Raw genomic sequence first — 21,646 nt, 5'->3', positions numbered from 1 at the left:
AACTACATGGATCCTTGCCCTCCAATCAGCTCTAGTGCTCTACTCGAGATCATTCTCGAAACAAGACTTAAGCTATGCATGTCTTTCCTCACCACTTTTCCTAGGGTCATTTTAGGCCTGTCCTCAACTCTTTTAGTACATTCAATCTGAATCAAGTCACTCCTCCGGACTTGAGCATCCCAAAGCCTGTATTAGTGCCACCAATGATGCAGAACTAAAGCACTACATCCCCAAGAAGAAAAAGAAGAACAAGAAGCTGTCCAAGTACTATTGGTTGTAGTAGTATTTCCATACTTAGTTTATTGTTTTTTTTTCTTCAAATTGAACCGGCTCAACCTGGTTGAATCAGTGGTTCAATGTAAGTGACTTGAGTCACCCTTTTATTTAATGTAATTTTAGTTCTTTTTTTGGGTCCACACCTGACACCTCCCACGAATTTAGGAGGAGGAGATGATGTTAGTGTAAGTTGGCTAGGGGGGTATTTACACTCCTAGGTTGATTAGGAGTATGGCCTTTTGGCCACTATAAATAAAGTAATTCGGTGGGGGTGGGGTTCTCACCTCCGAATTTAAAAAATAAATTGCTCAAGCAGCTCTGCAACTTTGTTCTCTCCTTTGGGAATTGTCTTGTATTTGATCAAGGCTAGTGGGATTGGTGTTTGATCCAATCGACACCTTGCGGTGTGAAGCCCGGGGGGTTCTATTGAAGCTCTTCTTTCAACTTCAAGTTCAAGTTTCGATTTTTATTCAAGTATTTCAACCAAACAAGCTGCTGTTAGGTTGAATCTGCAACTACAGTGAGTTTAAACTATCCCCAACCCCCATCATTCTTCTCCTAATCCTCTACAGTCCCAACCCTAACTTTCCACCTTTTTGTTTGAGTTTTCCAAGACCTAAAGTTCCCATAGAGGCATAGACCAAACCAACCATCAGAATCAGTCCAAACTTGGATCGAATCTCCCTCTCGCCTTTAGGGAAACTTGATCCAAGCCCCTGTCCAAAACTCCTACCCTAAACCCTAGATTCCCCCATTATCCTCTTTTCGAAAACCCAAAACCCAAAACCTAAGTTGCTGCCAAACCAAGTTTACACCCTTAATCCTATCAAAACTTAACGTAACCTTCACTGATAGACTCCCCTACATCAACTTACCCTAACCCCTAATTTCACAATTTTCACCTATTTTTGACCTAGCCGAATTACCTAGTTCATAGCAGATCCTGGTTATTAGCTTTTAGTTGGTCTCCTACCAATCTAGAACTACATTAACCAACCACTGGAAAACCATTATTGCTGTACTTATTGGTCACAGAAATTTCCATGTGATCCATGTTGGCACAACATTGTTCAGATGGGACAACCGAGCAAGCAATTCATTGATTATGAGGTCAAATACTTAGGAGCCTCAGTTATGGCTCAATGACACTCACACAACACCCAAGTCACAAAATCCCAAAACAATTCTAAAGTTTTGAAAATGTGGGTATGTCGCAGTTATATGTCAAGAAGCATTATCACATAACAACTTGAAAACACCAATAGGACAAAGAAGAAGAACAATGTTTAGAGGGTACTTACCTCAACAGAGTGTAGACAGTTTCCATATACACTTTGTCTTATTGCTGCCTGTACAGCCGGCCTTGGAACTTGCAATTATTTTCCCAAAGCTATATAGCATATATAGTTATTAAATACATATACACTATATATACATAGTCCAGCTTGCACCTGTTGCCTGTGCTGACAAATTGCCTCTCTAGATACTATGTAATATTATGCTTATACTATACATATGTTATTTATTTTACATTACTATGAGATGCTATTATTTCTTTGCAATTCAATGGCTTAGTATTCCTCCTTAAATAATGAAAGGATTGGCCATGATCCCACTTTAAATCAGTTCAGGTCACCCAAAATTCTGTGGTTCGATTTAAATATCCATTATCTAGATATATTCATACAATTGTAGTTATTGTTAAATATTGATAAGTGTTAGCATTATTAGGAGTTATTTTTTCTTTAGTTCAAGCTGGATCTTCTTTCTTTGCTTATTTGTATAATCCAGCTTGAGGGGGAGTGTTGGAATATGTAATCCAGAATATCGTGGGGGTATTATAGTCTTTTTGGGGTAGTTTTATTCTTCTTATGTTATTAAGTGTAAGTGGACTATGTGGGTTTTAGTTTCACATCGCCTAGTTTAGTCTCTTTGTAATTTTCCCTCTATTATAAATAGAGGGGCTTACCTATCAATGAAAACAACACATTATTTTCTCTCATTCTCTCATTCTCTCTTTCTAACCCACGATTCTGCCAACATGGTATCAGAGCTGGTCTGATCTTGGTTAGAAAAAGAGAAAAAACCCTACTCCATCTCTCTAATCGACCTCTCCTTCTCTCTCTCTCTCTCTCTCGGCTTCTCTTTCTTTGGTTTTCTTCTTCTTCTCCTTGTAAGGGGGCAGCACTAATGAGGTAAAATCCCTGACCAATGATTTAGTTGCTGCCCTCCTCCATTCTATCTACTTTTTTATAGTTAAATACTGCTGGAATCATCTTTGCGATTTGGGGTTTTCTAGAATTCTTTAGAGATCGACTTCCTATTACTATTGAAGGCTGACCTTCCACCATTGGAGCTCCCTATGCACCCTTCTCTAGTCCCTTTCTACCCTATTCCATTATCCTCATTCCCTATTTCCTTTTTCTCCAAGCTTTAATTAATTCCAGCCACCATACCCTAATCGATCTCAACTTGTCAGGGTTTTGAAAAACCCTGACTCCAATTGATTTTGGTGTTTCCTTTTTCAGATGCAGCTGATCTTTTGGGGGTGATTCCCTATTACTACAAGCCCTACTCGACCTAAGTTTGGACCCTTTCTGATGGCTGGATTTGTTTCTATAACAAAAATTCCTTAACCTGCTAATTTGGTTACCTGCCAAAAACCCTGACTTTCAAGTTTCAGTTTTTGTTAATTTTTGGAGGGCTGATTACTCCCACTTCAAGGACCAATCGACCTCAATATTGCACCTATCCACGTTTTTAAAGACCCGTACCCCAATTGATCTCTTCTTTTCAGGGTTTTCCAAACCCCTAATAAAAATCGATTTGGGCTAGGGATGTTTGCTGCTGTTCGAGTGCTTTGGAGGTGGTTCTAACATTAAAAGAGAACTCTCCTTCATCAGTTCAAGGCTTGAAGAAGGTCCTTTATCTTGGTGTAGTCTTTGTAATGCTTGTCTGCTCTACTTCTACGATTTTTGGAGTCTCTCCCCTTTGAAGATCAGGTCTCACTCTTACTGGAGATTGATTGTTCACCTTGGAGGTTCTATTCTAGCAGCCTTGGTCAGCATCTATTACATGTCTACATCAGCAATTACAACCCCCTTTCCCTAAATCGCTCTCAATTTCAGGGTCTTCTAAAACCCTGACGACAATCGATTTTAGGATTAGGGTTTTCCTATCAAGCTCATATTTTGAGGAGAGTTTTATACATATAAGAGGAGTATTCAACCTATATTTCAACATCATTCATTAGTACATTTTTGAAAAAATTCAAGTTCATTCTTATGGCTCGATTTTTCCAATTATCAACCTATTTTTCTTGTTCTTATGTGGCTGGCTGCTTCAACTACCTATTGGATCTACTGAGTGATTATCTTATATTTGTTGGTTCTAGTGAGCTTTACTACCTACCTTGCTGGTTCTATTGATTGGCTTCTGTAAGCATGACTGGTTGACATGTTACTGCTGCCTTTGTGTGGACTACTGCTGCCCTATTATTGAGACTGAGTATCCTACTATTGGAGATCGAATTTTTTTCATTATTGAAGACTCAAATCTACTATCCTGGAGATCAGCTTATTTGGGATTACAACAGTGTGTTCCAAGGTTATTGGTTGCAACTACGAACCTATTCAGTTATGTGAAGTTTTTTTGGTTCATATCCGGCTTACTTTGAGAGCTTGATCCTTGCCTTATTCACTAATTCAGATCTGGTCCAAGTTTTTTGTTGAAGCTTTTTACGTCCATTGCTGTCCAGATTTCTTTGTCAATTCTATTTAGCATGTGGGAGTTTATAGTTTGGAATTTTGCACACTGGTTCTTCCTTGTGTGAAGATCGATTAAGTTTTTGAAGAATGGTGCCTTCTCCTTCTAAAAATCAGACCTGTTTTTTTATAATTCAGATCTGATCATTGGAGATTGGTGTTTTGGAATTAGTTTGATCGATTGAAAAAGGTTGAAGATTACTGTGTTGCATTGTTTTTGTCCATAGTTCATTATCCCATTGCTCTTTTCACTTCACCACCTCCCAAAACATACCTTTGGCATATACCCAAAACCCCTATGGAAGTTAATGGTATTCTCTAATTTGCCATTTCTTCATTTTCCATTACACTTAGCACCTCTTTGAAAATTCTGGAATATTATGTTTTTGCCCTATCTCTTACATCATATCTGTTATGTCCACGTGTACTACACGTGAGGGGGGGGATTATGTACAGTGCACCTACAGACATTGTAGAAGCAGAACTTGCAGGAACACTTGGTGCAAAACATAGAAGATCAGAGTTTTCACCATTGCCAATGGGTATCTACTTTGTTATTGGATTGAGTTTGCCATAAGGGGGAGATTGAAGTATTAAAGTATTGAAGATGTTTGGTTATTGCCTGCCTATATGATGTTCTACGGTTGGGTTGATTGTTTCCGCTGCTTGATCTTTTCTGCTGCTTGATTCATCTGCTTGCTGCCCTAGTTGCTTTATCTTCAAGATTATCAGTCAGAGATTCATTACTCGATAGTTGTTAAAGATTGGTGAAAGTTTGCTGCTCAAGTTTGCCCAGGTTTTGAAGACCTATTTTTTTTCAAGTTCTTGAAGGTTTATTTGGGAGCTGTATTCATCTGTCAAGTTGGATTCTGCTACAACTTCGTTTTTTCTCTTTTTTTGTTCAAGTTGGGCGTTAGTACCTTGTATGCGCCAACTTGAGGGGGAGTATTAGCATTATTAGGAGTTATTTTTTCTTTAGTTCAAGCTGGATCTTCTTTCTTTGCTTATTTGTATAATCCAGCTTGAGGGGGAGTGTTGGAATATGTAATCCAGAATACCGTGGGGGTATTCTAGTCTTTTTGGGGTAGTTTTATTCTTCTTATGTTATTAAGTGTAAGTGGGCTATGTGGGTTCTAGTTCCACATTGCCTAGTTTAGTCTCTTTGTAGTTTTTCCTTTATTATAAATAGAGGGGCTTACCTATCAATGAAAACAACACATTATTTTATCTCATTCTCTCTTTCTAACCCACGATTCTGCCAACAATAAGTTAAGTTTAAAAGTTATCATCTTTGTTTAATTTTCATTAATATAATTGGAAAGAACAATTTCAATTTCTGTTGCCAAAGTTGTGTGACCATTGAGAATATGTGAACTAAACTGTTTTAAACAGCAACACAACCATTTTCCAACTAAATGGGGTTGGCTACATGGATCCTTGCTCTCCAATCAGTTCTGTTCAATGTCATACAAGGAATGAGACATAAGCTATTCATGTCTTTCCTCACTACTTCACTTATGGTTAATTTAGGCCTGTCCCTGGCTCTTTTAGTTCCTTCAATATAGATTAAATCACTCCTCGAATTGGAGCATCCCAAGCCCTCCGTTGGACATGGCCTTGTCACCTCAAACGACTCTCTTGTATCTTATCACATATAGGGGCAACTCCCAACTCGGCTCTGATATGCTCATTCTTTATTTTATCTTTCGTGGTCTTGCCACACATCCATCTCAACATCCTTTTCCTTTAAGTTTTAAAGGAATCCACCGATTACACAATACTCTAGTCGCACCTCTCCACTTCATCGATCCTATTTTAATTCTTTGGGAGACAATATCCTCTATTCGCCTTCCTTATTTACTATAGAGTCCAAATATCTGAAATACTCACTTTGAGGTATCTCCTTATCATCAATGTTGATCATCTCTATAGCCGTCCTAGTGTGGCTAAAGTTACACACTTACACACCATATACTCTGTCTTTGTTCTACTTATCTTTATCCCTTTTGATTCCAAATTTGATCTCCATAACTCCAACTTGGCATTATCCCTTCTTTTGTCTCACCCACCAACACAATATCATCAGCAAAAATCATGTACTGAGGAATCCCATCTTGTATGTCTCTAGTTAATTCATCCATGATAAGCACAAATAGGTACGGGCTTAAGGCCGATCCTTGATGTAGCCCCACAGTTACTGGGAACTCACCCTCCCCCCCCCCCCCCGCCCCCCCAGTTCTTACACTAGTCACCACACCATCATACATATGTTTAATTATGTCAACACATTTGCAAGACACCCTTCTCTTCTCTAGTATGAATATCTGTTTTAAATTCTAAGTATCCAGATTTTGGTACAATGTTATCAGGTATCTCCTCTCATCCCTTCTTGCTTTCTCCTTTTGTGACATAAATTGACTTGGAAAGATATTTATCACCATGAAAATATCAAAGAGTCTAGTCACAAACTAAACCTCACCTTGAAATGCATGATTTTCTCGAAAGGACTAGGATCTGAAAAACCCTTTCCCACTCATCAAAATTGAGAAAGGAAAAAAGGGGGTCTAAGCTATATGATTAGTAATCTCGCCAATGACTGGACAGAAGAACATATTCCAATTATTGTTTTCTACCAACACAATTAATTGAGGTTTCTTGTTCAATCTTTTGACAGACCTTCTCTCTATTTTCCCCCCCCTTCTCTTGTGGAGTTGGGTTTTTTTCATTTTTTATGATGTGGAGGACACTGGTTGTGTGGTGGTGTGGAGGGTCAGCACCAAGGCTGTCAAGGCAGCCAGCAGCCCTTGAGGTGCCTAGATCCAAAAAACCAGGGTAGAATGGTAAAAAAGCGAGAGAAGGGGGAAAAGGAGGAGAACCCAGTCTTGACTCAAGTAAAAGAAGTGGAAGCCCTTGTTGAAGCTTACCTGGTTTAACTCGAGCAGAAGATGAGGAAGCCCTTGTTGAAGCCTCTGCAACTTTAGCTTGGCTTCCCCTCATTATGAAACGAATCTATCATTGGGCCCTCTACTTATATAAGAATTTCCCGTTCTATCTGTACTACTTTGAGTTTTTCTCTTACCTATCCTAAAGAATTTTAAGCCCTTTAAATGTTATAAAGTAAGGAAGCGAGTCTTCTATTCTACATATTACTTGTGTATATTTGAAGGGAAACATTACACTTAAACTCCTTCCCTAATAATATGGTACCACCTTGTTCAATATTACACCGCCTAGGCACGATGATAACTATGGTCAACACCAGTTCTGTTAAGTACTGGAAGAATGCCATCTTGTTACTCTTCGTTTTCTGTTTGAATCATGTCCTATCCTAGTTCTTGTTGAAGTTTGGCATTGCTTTCCATGACAATGTCTGAAATTTGATCATATCTTATCCTAGTGCTTGTCAAAGTGTGGAATTGCTTTCCATCTTTTTTCTACTTAAATGCATGAAAACTTGATAACCATGATATATGACTTCTGATGTCTGAGTTTTCAACCCCCACCCCCCCCCCCAAAAAAAAAAAAAATGTAATTACAAATTAAAGCTGCATTAATACTGAATTAGTTTGGTTCTAACCTTGTACTTTGTCTTCTGAATTATGACACAAACAAATTTTATTTATCTTGCTTTTGCATGACTTGAGGTGTTTTGAGAGTAACGAGCATACATAAACTCAACAGTTCATGTTGGTTTCTTAGCTTTTTACAAGAATGTGTAGTGAAAGGAATGTTACATTTGTACCATGCTTTTAAAAGTTGAACTTGAGGTAGAGTGCTACTCAGAAATATCACATTCTGCATAAAGTGTACGTTTAGGTTTGCTTACCAATCCTACATGGTGCAATGTCTACCTGTATGCAATAATTGTTAATGGACTGCTTAGTTTTTGTCTCCACCACTTAAAGGAAAGCTTCTTTGGGATGGTGACTTACTTATGGCCACCTACTTCAACATGAAAGAATGTTAGCCAGTATGTGGAAGCTGAGTTGAGTCCATCCTTAGATTAGCATAATGTTGCCATAAGGTATGGTTAGGCCCATCTGATTGTGTTCTGCTGCACCACCTACTATGGTGTGGACATATGCAAAACCAAAATTCATGTAATCAACTAAATTTTAAAGACTTTTACGAGATCAAGAGTGAAACTTTAATCTGTAAGTGAATTAGTCATAACTTGTGAAGAGGATTGGTTCTTTGTTAGGCTTCTGTTTCTCTGTACATGTTCTCAAACTGATGTGGCTAAGGGAAAGAATTACTTGTTCAGAAAGATTTCAATTTCAATCGTACCAGTTTATTTGCTATATTGGTTCCTAGGGGAGAAGCATTAGCCTTCTATGTGTCTGATAGAACTTGCACTCCTGTAAAGAGAGAGGGATATTTCAGTAGGATTTGCTTTACAGTGGAGCATAATCACTGAGAGGATGGATAGGATCTTGATAGAGATGGTAAATTCATTTCTCAATATTTGTTACTTATAGAATCTTTGGAGACTGTTTTTTCTATTCATGTCGGGACGTCAATGGAGCTTCTCACGAGAGATTCATGAAGAGAAGAAATTTTGCTACACTATTTCAACGTGGGTGGTTGATGTGGTTATTTGGTGTCTTTCTTCTTATTCTTTTCTTTTTCCCCCTGTTGCCTATATTGTATGCTAAAACCCCAGTGGGTAGGACCTGAACATCTGACTCTGCCTTTATTAGTTTTTCAAAAATAAGTGAGGCTTACTAAACCCAGAGGCCAGCCATATATCATTTTTGAATTGATTAAATGATGACTTCTTTAAATACATTTTCTTTTGTTTTTAAAATCCAAGAACTTTCTTGAAATAGTGGATATGATGAAACCAATTCTTCTGAGAAGGGAAAAACCAGAGGCATTTGAAAACTGATTTTCTGGTTGGATATAAACCGTTCATGTGCAATAAATCTTTTGGAGTAACAGTGTCGTATACTAGTATCATACAATAGGTTTCCAATTATTTATTTTGAGGAACTTGCATGTTTCAATTTTTTTTTTTCCATCAATGATCTCACAGCAGGATTCATGTTGTCATACATTAGATCAATTTGAAACCAGGTGTCTTTGCAGAGATCTGGAAGAACTTTACGTGAATTTGTCAAAAAGTTTTGATTCTTATAGTAGTGAGAAGGAAGTGCTTGAATTATTAATATTATTGAACTGGACTAAAATAAGTATCAAAACAATGTCATGACAAGTTAGAGGATTCTCCTAGTTTGTGTAGTCAATTGTGTTTGACATTTATATCCATGAAAAAAACTTCAGAGGGAATGGTCTGATAATCTTACTTAATCTGGCAAAATATGCTCTTGTTATGGGAAGGGAGTGAAAGTCACCTTTTTATGTTTGACATGAAAGGACTGAGAGGACATGGAATACGTATTATTGGAAGTGATGGTGATGATTATATTAATTGAAGAAGATTATTGGAGGATTTATTTTATTGTCATATACCTCGCACTGTGCTCGATTGTGACTGTAATTGAAGTTTGAAAAGAAAAAAAGAATCTTTGTTATTAGCAGTAAGTTCTTGGTACTCCAAGTAGATGCTTTAGTTGCTTTGTGGTGGACAATGTATTGCTGAAACATATCTAAATATGTCTAACCTCCTGTGTTATATATTATGCTTAAAGTTAGGTTTAAGATGGTAAAATATAAATTGTTGATTCTTATTAATGGGTTGGAAGAGAATCTCAAGACCATGTTATGCTGAATTAGATTGAAAGCCTATCACTAATACTAGGTAGTAACCAAGTTCTCATTTGCAGATTTCCAGAATTTCAATGGGAAGTAGAGCCCTGAAACAACTATTGCAGGTGTGAAAAAAATGTGCGTGTTAGTCAGATGAGTTTCTTTCTTATGGTGTTATCTAGTGTTGATAAGATTTTCTATCCAAAAAAAAAAAAATAAATAAAAAAATCTAGTGTTGATAAGATATCAACCGCAACAAACCCAACATTAACGATGCCATTTCATATGAAGAAATTATAAGAGTGTAGATAGCAGATGAAATGGTTAAGTTTAAAGTACCAATTTTTCTTGTGAAGAAAGACTACTTGTTTACAGATTAGGATTTCCAATGTGATAAACTCTGTTTTGTGCTAAATTCCACCGTCATTTCTTGGAGATTTCCAGGACCGAAATTCAGTATAATTGGTTGAAGTTTCATTGATCATCTTCGAATATTCTCCTTAAAAATGCAATATCTGAAGAAAGATGGTTTTTGCATGACTCATGATTATGGTAATATACTCATAATGAATTGAAATTTTGAATGATTTCATTTTTTTTTTTGGATCGAGCTTTTATTCATCCCATCGAGAGAAGAGAGAATCTCTTAATCCTTGGTATCTAACCATCAGATTGGACTGCAGAAAAGAGTATTTTGGACCTTCCGTTTCAAACAATTTGGATGAAGAGATTCTCTCTTCACCTTGGGTGTCGGAAAACTTCTCTCTCTCTCTCTTTGTTTTTGTCCCTTCACAAAAGTTTTTTTACACTTTTTAATGTAATTTTTTGAATCTAATCAATTTATTGGTTTACATTTTCCAATTGGGAAAATCATTGGAGTAAAAGATCTATTTGATGAGCCCACAAGTTACATGCTTTGGGGATATAGGGATAAGCACAACTTGTATGATATGGACTGATACCACCAAAACATATATAGTGATAAAGGGACAACCAACTATTGCTGATTCAATAAACAAGTAAAATAGGAATTTCAATTATTTAGAATTTTAACATTTATATATTTTTTAATTGGAAGCCCATTAAATATTGGAGCTCAGATCCTCAAGAAGGGGACCAAGGGTTTACCCCTGCATGTCACATTCATTGCTAAGCATTTATTTAAGCCTTTCTCAAAAAATTTGTTTCTATGAGTGACATCAACAAGTTTAACTCATAAACAAGTTTTCTGATTAAACATTTATCAAATCACTAGTTAGAGATTTTTTCCTTTCCTGTGATTGGGCATCCAAGATTGCTCAACACCTCAATTTTTTTTTCTTCTATTTTCTTTGGACCGAATTTTCCAGCATCCACGATTAGGAGAAAATATCTTAATTCATGGAATTTGACTCTTTGATTGGATTGAGAAAGTGTGTTTCCAGCCTTCGTTAATAAGATGTGGGAGTTAATGATGACATTCATTATTTTAAGAGTCCAATTAAAGTATCAAATTACCATAGTTGAAGAGGTTCTCTTTTCACCTAGGTGAAGGAAAACTTTTGCCATTTTTTTTACCCAATCATTACAATGTAGATACCCAAAATGGGCTTAAACTTAGAGCGAAAGCTTTTCAAGAGTGGAGAGAGAATTTCTTCATCTACTATGATTTAACGCTATGATTGGATTATTGGTGTTGAGGGTTGATGTCTTGTAATATGTAGTTTGGGTTGTGGGCTGCCTTTGAAGGCCTATTAAAATCCCTTAGGGAGGAAATTTTTTAGGATTTATATAGGTGTAATTTTGGAAATTGTATCTTTTTGTTTTCTCTATAAATTGTTAGTGATGAGGGGTTATTAAGGTTATGGGAACTCTTAGTAAACACAAGAGGTGTGAGGGAGATAGAATGTGACCCTTTGATAGTTTCTCTCCACTCTTTTGTTGTATTTTCTGTATCATGTATACTTTGCTTTTAACAAACGGAACAGTGAATGTCGTCATTAACTCCCACCCCTATTGATATAGTCTGAAATCATGGAGTCAGTTATAGTAAAATGAATTTGTATATAATCTTTAAGGTATGTTACGGATCTTAGATATAGAGTTTCTAATAGGGATATGTATCAAAAATCAATCCGAACTAGTTGGATTGACCAAGAATCGAACCAAATGGATTCCTTTATCCGTCGTATTTGATTTGGGCTTTTAGGAACCAACACAAAACTGAAACCAATAACACCCCCCCCCCCCAAAAAAAATGAAAAAACGATAAAATGTTTTTTTTTTTTTTAAATAGTTAGAAAACTAAAACCGAACCCACAACAAATAATAATGGACTGATAAAAGCCGGTTAATAAAACCAAAAACCAATCAAAATCGAATCTCACCTCAACAGTTTGAAAAACCGAATAAAACCAACTGGAACCAAACCAATCCGAACAAATCCCATCATTTGTTGCAAACCAAGTGATCCATGCATGATTTGATTGGTTCATGGGTGAATTCCAAATTCTGGTTTAATTGGGCTCTTGGTAGATACTAGGTAGCTCCAAAATTTTTTATTTCGGGTGCTAGATTTGTCCACAATGGGGACAGACCCACGGAGGGACCAAGAGGGGTCAAGGGGGGCACACTTATTGAAAGCAGGAAAAGAGTTTGAGAAAAGGTTGGGCACACTGCTGGTGTACTGTACGCTAATATCCACTGTGTCTATCTTTATCTTATCCTAATTTAATAATAATTCACTCCTTAATAATATTCCATTCCAGATCCACATTGGTGACGCTCGGTAATTTATTGCAAACAGGCAGTGTGCCTATCCCTCTCGATCCCTTTGTTTTGTGGTAATTGTTTGTTTCTTTGGACACAGCTGACGTTGATACTGATGCGGAGGACTTGGGTGACGCTTTTGAGAGATGTACTTATTAAGTACTCCTTTAAATGTCCACCACCACCTTCCATTTGGTTGTTGTTGTTGAAGGTGCTAGTGTTGCATAATTTATAATTCAACCAAGAAAAAAAGAAAAAAAAGTGTTGCATAATTTATATTTATATTTTATTTTTTTTGAATATTTTATTCATTAAAAATATTTGACAAATCTGTTGGACACTATTTTTATTTGGAAAGGTTGATGATAACATGATATTGATGATAGAGATTGAAATTCCCTCTTCAACAAGAGAAGAGGAAGGTAGAGACTACTCTTTTTAGTAATTTGAGAATGGAGATGTAGATGATTTATGTTTTGTTTGGTATGTATTCTCAGAATAGATTCTGGGTTTAAAACATATTCTGAAATTCGATTCTTCTCTATTTTTCTTGTTTCAGAATGCATTTTAGATCCAAAATTTATTTCAAGAATACATATCAAACACAACCTTTGCTGCCTTTCTAAAGATACCTTTGCTGATTTTTACTAATGAGGCATGGACATAGGTTTTGATCATCAATATTTCACCAATCCAAATAGGTAGTTTTATTTGCATGTTTTGAGGAATGGATTGTGCAGGTTATTTTTGGTTCAAGGATTGGAAATTATGGATTTCTACTCTTTACTTGAACCTTATTGTTGAGGTTTTGATGAATGGAATCATGGAAATTGGATAGATTACTGTTATTATTTTTAGGGGTATCAATTGATCGGTCCAGGAAGGTTTCAGTCTGGCCTAATCGGTCCCCTCTACTTTAGAATCTCACATGACAATAAGCGAGTTTGTTTGCGCAACACGATACAAACTTGAAACCAAATCAGACCGAAACTAAAACCAAACGAAACCGATCCTCATCTTATTGGACCGGCTTCAGTTTGATTCCCTTGAGACCAATACCGGACTGAACTGGCCCATTGCCTCACCCAAATGAAAATAAGTAAAATCGCATTCATATATGTTAGTCCACATAATTGGGCCGCTGGCCCATTTAGCTTCTTTTTTGAAATATTTATGTATGTTGTCAATAATTTATTTTTCTTTTCTTGTACATTTTCTGTTCCTATTACTTATTCCAAGACCCAAACGCCCAAACGCCCAACCCAAATGGAAGATAGGTGGAATTTATACAAAAGCGTATAGGAAATACTCTAAGGCCCAAAGGCTCAAAGCTCAACAAGAATTGAACCAGGATAGCCCAAACTGATTAAGAACCAATTAGGAAATAAATGGTACTTAAAGGGGTCAAAAACGAAACCAAGCTGATTAGTAACCGTTCATCTGGGATATGCAGACTGAATAATACTCGATCCCGGTTTCAATAACTAGACCGATTAATTAATCGGTTGGTTCTTGTTCTGGCTCCAAAAGTGTGGAACCGATTAAAAACCGATCAAGTCCACCCGAAACCGACCAATTTACACCCCTAGACTTTGTATTGTATTATGTATACCAATCATGTTGAAATTATAAAAAAATTATCACATGTCTCATGTTTAGAGGATTAAAATATAGAGTCAGGAGTAGGAAGGGGATAGTTTAAACCATTATCTTCACCTAAAAAATCATATATTATTTTTGTATATCTTGGCCTTCTCTCATAAGTAGATCCAGAAGTAAAGTAAATTGATTAAAATAAAATTTCTGATTAATTAAGAAAATTGCAGGTACTTAAATGGCAATGTTATCCAAGATCCATGATTAAGAGGCTACAATAAAAACAAAACAAAATCATGGAATTATATTCTAAGTAAAATATTCCCTATCAAGCAAGGCATAAGGTGACCGACCTGTGGGGTTGGCATTTGGAAATTAATTATTCTTTCTAGCAAAAAAGCAGTAGGTGAAGCACTAATCATATATTTTATATATATATCCCCTTCATCAAGCACTAATCTCTCTCTCTCTCTGGTATATAGTACAATTTAAGGTTTACTAGGAAAATAAATAATCATTTTTTTCTATTAATGGTTCTTTAATGTTTCAAGTTTTTCTACACCAAAAAACAAACAAAAATTTCGAGTTATATCCTTGGAAGTAAAAATTTCTGGAGATCATACAAAAGACTTGTACGATTCTTAAAAGTAAAGAAAAGCTTTTGTACTGCCAACCCTGTTAGTGATATCATATTCCATCTGTTTTCACCAAACAAAAAAAACAAAACAAAAAACAAAAGCATATCATAGTACGTACTGTGAAATGTATAGCTCACAGTGGAGTTAAAACTCGGACCGATTCGATTGAACTGACACAAAATGATCGGACTAAACAAATAATGAAACCTACTAATCAAACTTGTCATCGGATCTTTAGGGTTATCAATCGATTGATTCGAACCGGTTTTGGTTGGGTCAAACAAGTTTTGGTATATTATTAGGTCAAGCAGAAACCAAATTGTTAAGACAAAGTTTGGTTCAATTCAGTCTTTTATTGGTTGACTTAATGATCTCGATTTTAGTAGGTCCATTTGGTCGGTCTGATCTTCTATTGTCCATGAAAGTCCAAACCAATAAGGGTATAGTTCGGTTCAGTTCGTTTTTCGATTGATGGTCCACTGGTTTTGGACTGAAATTTGACACCAGTATGTTTTTCATTTTAGAAACCAATAAAAGATCGAAACCGTTCAGACCAACCCAAACCTTTGTTTCATTGCCTCTCCACCCCTACTATGTTAACGCATTCCACTTGTGATCTGCAGCTTAGATGGAGGGCAAAGAAGGCCTCCTTCCCAGGAAGGAGAGGGGCCAGCCTGTACTGAGATACCACTTTGTGTCAAGACCTACGGGCCAAGGGAAAGTATTGACCGTTTGGACTGCAATCGAGAAAAAGCTGAAAATGTGATAAAATTATGTTCCTTTAGTATATGAAAAATTATGTTCCTTTAGTATATGAAAAATGTATACCAAACCGATAATGGACCACTAAGAGACCATTAAAAGAAATCGATAACAAATCGAATCCAATCAAACAATAACTATCGATTTTCGTTGGTGTTTGTAGATCAAATACCCACATCCTATGGATGGTGAGAAATCGACTTTGATAGTTAAATGTCATTGGAGAGGATTTGAATTTGTGTGAAACCTGCCTCTCAGGACCCACCCCACTGATGGTGTGAGATCCAGTGGGGGAGGGTACCACTTGGGGAGAAAAATAGACTCCCATTTGACACCCCTAACCCTCAAAAAATATATATGTACATATATAGGGTTAAAGTTTCCCACCACGTCTGCTTAAAACCCAAATTGCACGCTCCCACCTGAATTATTGTGGCACCCTATAAAATGTCATAAATACCCTCTCAGCTTCTAATCACAACATCTCAGAAAAATAATTTTTTATTTTATTTTATTTTTTGTTTCTACTATGTTACAGATTAGAATGACCACAATCGCATGTGATGTGTTGGAACAGGGCTATGGACAACCTGTAAGGTTTCACAAAACCCATAATTTTCATGAAGAAATAAAATAAAATAAATTCATAAATAAATGATGCCTCACTAAAGACAACAAGATTGACTATATGATTCATAGATTACTCTTTGCATTAAAATATCTTTTCCCACAAATTCATTGGAATCTATTATGTTTTCATGTTATTATCTATCCGAATTGACTAAATAGTAGGGGTGTAAATGAATAGTCAAAATCCGTTTTCATATCCGTTTAATACTATTCGAATCTGTCCAAAAGCTAAACGGATACTGATACGGATAGACTATAGCTATCCGAAAAGCTATATTTACATGTAAACGGATAAAATATCCGATCCGTATCCGTTTAGCACTATCCGTATCCGTCCGATAGCTAATCGGATGAGGATGCTGATATAGCACTATCCGAGTCGAATCCGATCCATTTACAGCCCTACTAAATAGTATTAGTTCTCCCTAATAATAATTAAAAAAAAAAACCCCCACATGCATGAACTAGGAAATGCATAAGATGGTGTAGTTGGAATAGGAACTTTAATTATTTGATTTCCCAATTGAAGGAAGGAACTTTTCCCTCCAACCTTCAGTTTTGCTCTTAATAGATCAATCATGGAAGAGAATAATGACACTCTTAGTTCTACCAAATTTAGCAGGCAGATCAATTTACTTCTCTATCATTTGAATCTTCATGTGTATTCGACATTGGTTTAATTATTTTTTGGGGGGAGGGTTTCCTACAAAAGCAGTCTAAGAAGATATATGCACATTACATCGATGAGAGGTTAGAAAATGGTATCATTCATATGGTTAAAATAACAGAGAAAATATCACTGTGGGTGCCACTATTTATTATGTGTTGCAATCTTTTTTTTTTTTGGAGAAAGGAAAGGATTATATAATAATATAAAGGAATTTACAGTCTAAAGTATTGATGTCCGGAGGCATCCTTGTGAACAAGGTTCAAAAGCCTCGGAGGTAAATTGTCTATGCAAAAGTGAATCTCCTCCGAGAAATGGAGGAATCCAGCTAAGAAGTCAGCACAAAAGTTTGTCTCGCGCACATGGAATTGGAATTGAAGGCCACTGAAGGAGTCTCGGAGGTCCCACACATCGTGCACCAGGTCGAAGGTAGTCCAAGGAGGAGTCATGTGACCATTGAGGATCTGAATAGCCAAAAGAGAATCAGAATAACAAAGGATTCGCTCCAACCCAAGACTGCGAGTTTGCGAAGACCAACGCGAATGGCCAGGAGTTCCATTCGAAGAACGTTGCGGTTTGTGGTCCCTCCGGCAATGGCGAAAAGGGGTGTGCCTAAGTGATTTCGCCCAATGCTACCATAACCAGCACCTTGAGAACGAACAGAACCATCACAGCTTATAGCAAACCAGCCTGGAGGAGGAGCCAACTAAGAATGTGGTACAACATGGGCTAAGGTAAGGGAGGCCGAGATCTTCCATCTTCCCAAAAACTCACGAGCGCAGGGGGTCTCTGGCATGACACCAGCAGAATTAGAGAACTTATCCCTAGTGTCTGCAATGATAAGATGAACAATGACAGAGTAGCGGTGAGCTGCATGTTGGAAGGCGCGGCTATTACGTTCAGACCAAATGCGATAAATAACAGCAGAGAAACTGAACTGTTTGATGTGAGCTACAAAGGAAGAGCCAGTGAAGTGAGAGCAGGCCCAGCCGAGCTCACTTTGCCACGTGGGAAGCGGATCCCTCCTATAACCGTATAGCAACAAGACCTCTTTGCAGATGGCACGCGTGTAGGAGCATCCAAAAAAGAGATGATCAAAGGTCTCGTCATTAAGGTTACAAAAATAGCAGTTCCGTTCAGGGGAGAGACCCCAGTCAGCCACCTTGGTCCGAAGACTAAGAGCTTCCCTAGCAGCTAGCCAAGCAACAAATGAGAACCGCGGGTGGGCAGTCGAAGCCCAAATAAGGTGATGCCAGTTCACCACAGGCTGGGAAACACGTGAGGCATGCCAATCCGACTTGATGGAGAAGCGACCAGAGGAAGAGGCTGTCCACACAGTAGTATCCGAGGGCAGCCGAGCAAAGAAGCGAGAGGCGCCAATCTCAGACCATCTAGCTGCAATAACAGGGTCGGGCATTGTGGAATCCACAGATGAGAACAGAGTTGACACAGTGGCAAAGGGGTGTCGACCAAGAGCAGGAGCAATGAGCACACCAGGAGAAGAGAGACTGCCCCTAGGGAGCCACGGATCATACCACAGCGAAGTGCGGGTACCATCATGGAGAAAGACCGTAGAGCAGCGAAGTGCGGGTACCTTTCTAGGTGGAAGAACACTTCGAGGGAGTAGGGAGAGACCAGATGGAGTGCCGTCGTAACCAGCCGGATGAGACAAAGTCAACCCAACACGAGTCAGCTGGGCAGGAGGAGAGAGTCCATATATGACGCATCAGCAAGGCGACGCAGACCAAGCCCACCCTCTGCCTTAGGGGAGCAGACCGTGTGCCACGCGACCTTGTGGGAGCCTCTATCTGAATGCCCAAGCCATAGAAACCTAGCCATAAGCCGCTCAAGCTGTCGAATAGTCTGAGAGGGAAGCCTGAAAACATTGAGCCAATACGAGATCGTGCCATAGAGAACCAACCGGATAAGCTGCAATCGGCCAGCAAAGGATAAGAACCGACCCTTCCAAGAAGATAATCGATGCTCAACCCTCGTAGTAAGGACTCCAAAGTCATTCGGCCGCAGCTTCTTAGAGGAGATGGGGACTCCCAAATAGGTGATGGGGAGAGATCCCAACGGGATATCCAGGGCAGTCGAGACCTGCAGCTGAAGAGCAGGGGGCAGTTGGCAAAGAAAAGATCCGATTTTGCTTTGTTGAGGGAGAGCCCGGATAACAACGAAAACTCAGTAAAGCATTGCTGGAGGATGCCTGCATTTACCACCAAAGCTTTGCCAAAAACAAATAAGTCATCCGCGAAACAAAGGGAGGTGATTGCTGGCTTCGCACATAAAGAGTGATACTCGAATTGGCCACATTCTGCAAGGAGCCCAAGGGAGTCGGAGAAAAATTGCAAGACAATAGAGAAAAGAGCTGGAGATAAAGGACACCCCTGTCGAAGCCCACGGTTACCCGAGAAGACCCTAGACTGGCCACCATTGATGACAACCACAAAGCTAGGATTGGTCACACACTCCACAATCCACCCGATGAAGTTCGAAGGGAAATTCAGCCAGAGAAGGAGGGTGAATAAAAAGCTCCAATAGACCGAGTCAAAGGCTTTCCTGATGTCCAGCTTCGCTGCGAAGCGAGGCATATCAGAGGGAGAGTGATAATCATGGAGAAGCTCCTGACAGAGAAGAATATTGTCAGTGATGTATCGGCTTGACATGAAAGCTGTCTGGTTTTTGCCAATTAGATGATGGATGACTCCCTTAAGACGGTTGGCAATGACCTTTGTAATGAAACGATAGAGTATGGAACTGACCGCAATAGGTCTGTAGTCTGAAAACGAAGTAGGGCTGTCCCCTTTAGGAATAAGCACCAGCTTGGAGAGCTTGAGCTCGGAGAGCAAATGCCCATGTAGGAAGAAGTCCTGAATGGCAGCACACACATCGACACCGGTGATATCCCAAGTAGAAGTGAAAAACTTGGAGTTGAACCCGTCCGTGCCCGGGGCAGAGTCTGCAGCATAGGAAAACACAACCTGCTTGATCTCAGCATTTGTAAAGGGCCGACCAAGCCAAAGACCATCCTCATGAGAAAGAGAACGATTGACAGGGAGCGCAAACAAAGGGCATGTAACCGGGGAGGAGCCGCCAAAGGATAAGTGAAAGAAATTAGCTGCGGCGTCTCTAATCTCATCCTCGGTATGCAACCATTGGCCCTGCGAGTCTTGAATAGTGTTGATACGATTATTGCTATGCCTAGACGCAAGAGCACGATGGAAGAAGGCAGTGCAGTTGTCACCTTCTTGTAACCATCTAATATGGGACTTCTGGCGAGCTTCTCCTTCCCTAGTAGTGGACGCCTGTCGCAGTAGTCTAAGCTGCTCTTTTCTTGATGCATAAGGTCCTCATTATCTGGAGAGAGGCGAAGCTGAGTTTGCAGGGAGTCCAGGGAAGATGTATAATTGGTCACCCGTTGGTCAAGGTTGCAAAGGGAAGAGTGGCTCCAGTCCTTGAGACGCCGCTTGACTTCACATAGCTTGGAGACCAGCACGAAGAGGGGAGTGCCCAGCGAGGGACACATCCAGGCAGCACGCACCAACGACAAGAAATTATCATAAGAGGGCCAGTGGTTGTTGAAGGAAAAGGCACGCCCCTGCTGCCGAGGTCTGGGCCCCAAAGAGACCTCAACCGGGCAAGTGATCGAAAACCATGTGATTCAAAAAACAAAGATGCGGCGGAGATACGATCGATTCAGGAATGATTAACCAGAGCACGATCCAACTTGCATTGAATACGCCCAACACCGATGGTGCTATTGGTCCAGGTAAAGAGGTTGCCTGTCCATTTGAGATCAAGGAGCTCAGAGTCCCAGAGACAGTCAGCGAAATCACGAGTGATAGACCACATGATTGGTCGCCCCCCACATTTCTCATGCGGGTATAAAACAGAGTTGAAGTCACCCAAAACAATCCACGGGGCCGAGGAGGTGGCTGCAATGGTGGTTAAGTCATTCCAGAGAGGCCGCCGCGCATCCGCAAAATTGAGGCCATAGACCATGGAGCACAAAATTTTTTCCTGGGAAGCCTTTATAAAAACAGAGGCATGTGTAGCAATCTTTTTCCCTTGATCTTTATAATGAAGATTGTGTGCATCAGGTTGACAATCGACATTGTAAAAGAAAAAGAAAATTAGCCAAACCCTTTTACATGGATCCTAAAATAAGGATTAGGGTAACAATCAAAATTTTCAGAACTTATATTAACTATATGCATGTCTAGGTAAATCTCGAGGATTTTTAGTAACTTTATTATCTCTTGAGAAAATATTAAAGCTGGGTTCATGTTCTCTGTGCCGCAACGCAGGTTGTGCTCAAACACATGGGCCTACCACTCAGGGGGCAGGGTGGTCATTGCACCCACCCCCATGTGTCTGGGCGCAGCCTGCCCCCCTGGCACAGAGAATATTCTCCCAAAAAACAAAAAGAGATATAACTTATAAGGACAGTGTTTTACAATCCTAATGCCTAAAAGGGCAGTCTTTTCAAAACTAATGCTTTTGAATTTGATTTTTTTCCTACTTAGATCTGTTAATAAATAAATGAAGAAGGGGATTTCCAAGTTGTATATTGAGTCCCACTCCGGCCAGAATTTACAGGACCCACTTATGAGGGAGAGTTTCCTACGCTGCCAGTGTAGGATGAATTTTTCAATCCTAATGACTAAAATGGTAATGTTTGGGATGGTATTGTGAATTGGAGCCCACAATGATTAGAAAAGAGAGAGCAAATGAATAAGGGATCTCTTTTCCTAACCTTTATTGCTTATTTTTTATGTACGAGGCTAAACATGATTGCATAAAAATTTGCAAATACTTTCCATTGGCCCCCCGGCCTTATGCACATGTAGGGG

The 21,646-nt window shown here is 38.9% G+C and overlaps 1 protein-coding gene across 1 annotated transcript; it reads right to left on the bottom strand.

The window, feature by feature from the left end:
• Positions 1 to 17,005: 17,005 nt before the first annotated feature.
• Positions 17,006 to 20,319, bottom strand: LOC122667249. The gene is made up of 6 exons (XM_043863497.1): positions 20,038 to 20,319; positions 19,010 to 19,954; positions 18,567 to 18,890; positions 17,565 to 18,483; positions 17,329 to 17,480; positions 17,006 to 17,254 (listed from the first exon to the last, which is right to left on the bottom strand). Exons 1-6 carry the CDS (start codon positions 20,317 to 20,319, stop codon positions 17,006 to 17,008), a joined length of 2,871 nt encoding a protein of 956 aa, XP_043719432.1.
• Between the last annotated feature and the right edge of the window lie 1,327 nt (positions 20,320 to 21,646).

This window comes from Telopea speciosissima, chromosome 7, assembly GCF_018873765.1.
Source record: "Telopea speciosissima isolate NSW1024214 ecotype Mountain lineage chromosome 7, Tspe_v1, whole genome shotgun sequence".
Classification (NCBI taxonomy): Eukaryota; Viridiplantae; Streptophyta; class Magnoliopsida; order Proteales; family Proteaceae; genus Telopea; species Telopea speciosissima.
The sequence above is the reverse complement of the archived record's forward strand: the minus strand, read 5'-3'. Positions and strand labels throughout refer to the sequence as shown.

Bases quoted from the DNA above. Each gene is read 5' to 3' on its own strand.
- LOC122667249 (XM_043863497.1), bottom strand. From the start codon at position 20,319: ATGTGTCCCTCGCTGGGCACTCCCCTCTTCGTGCTGGTCTCCAAGCTA. The intron at 19,955-20,037 runs GTGACAACTGCA...CAAGACTCGCAG, and splicing joins TATTAGATGGTTACAAGAAG to GGCCAATGGTTGCATACCGA. The intron at 17,481-17,564 runs GTGAGTTTTTGG...CTCCTCCTCCAG, and splicing joins GCCAGAGACCCCCTGCGCTC to GCTGGTTTGCTATAAGCTGT.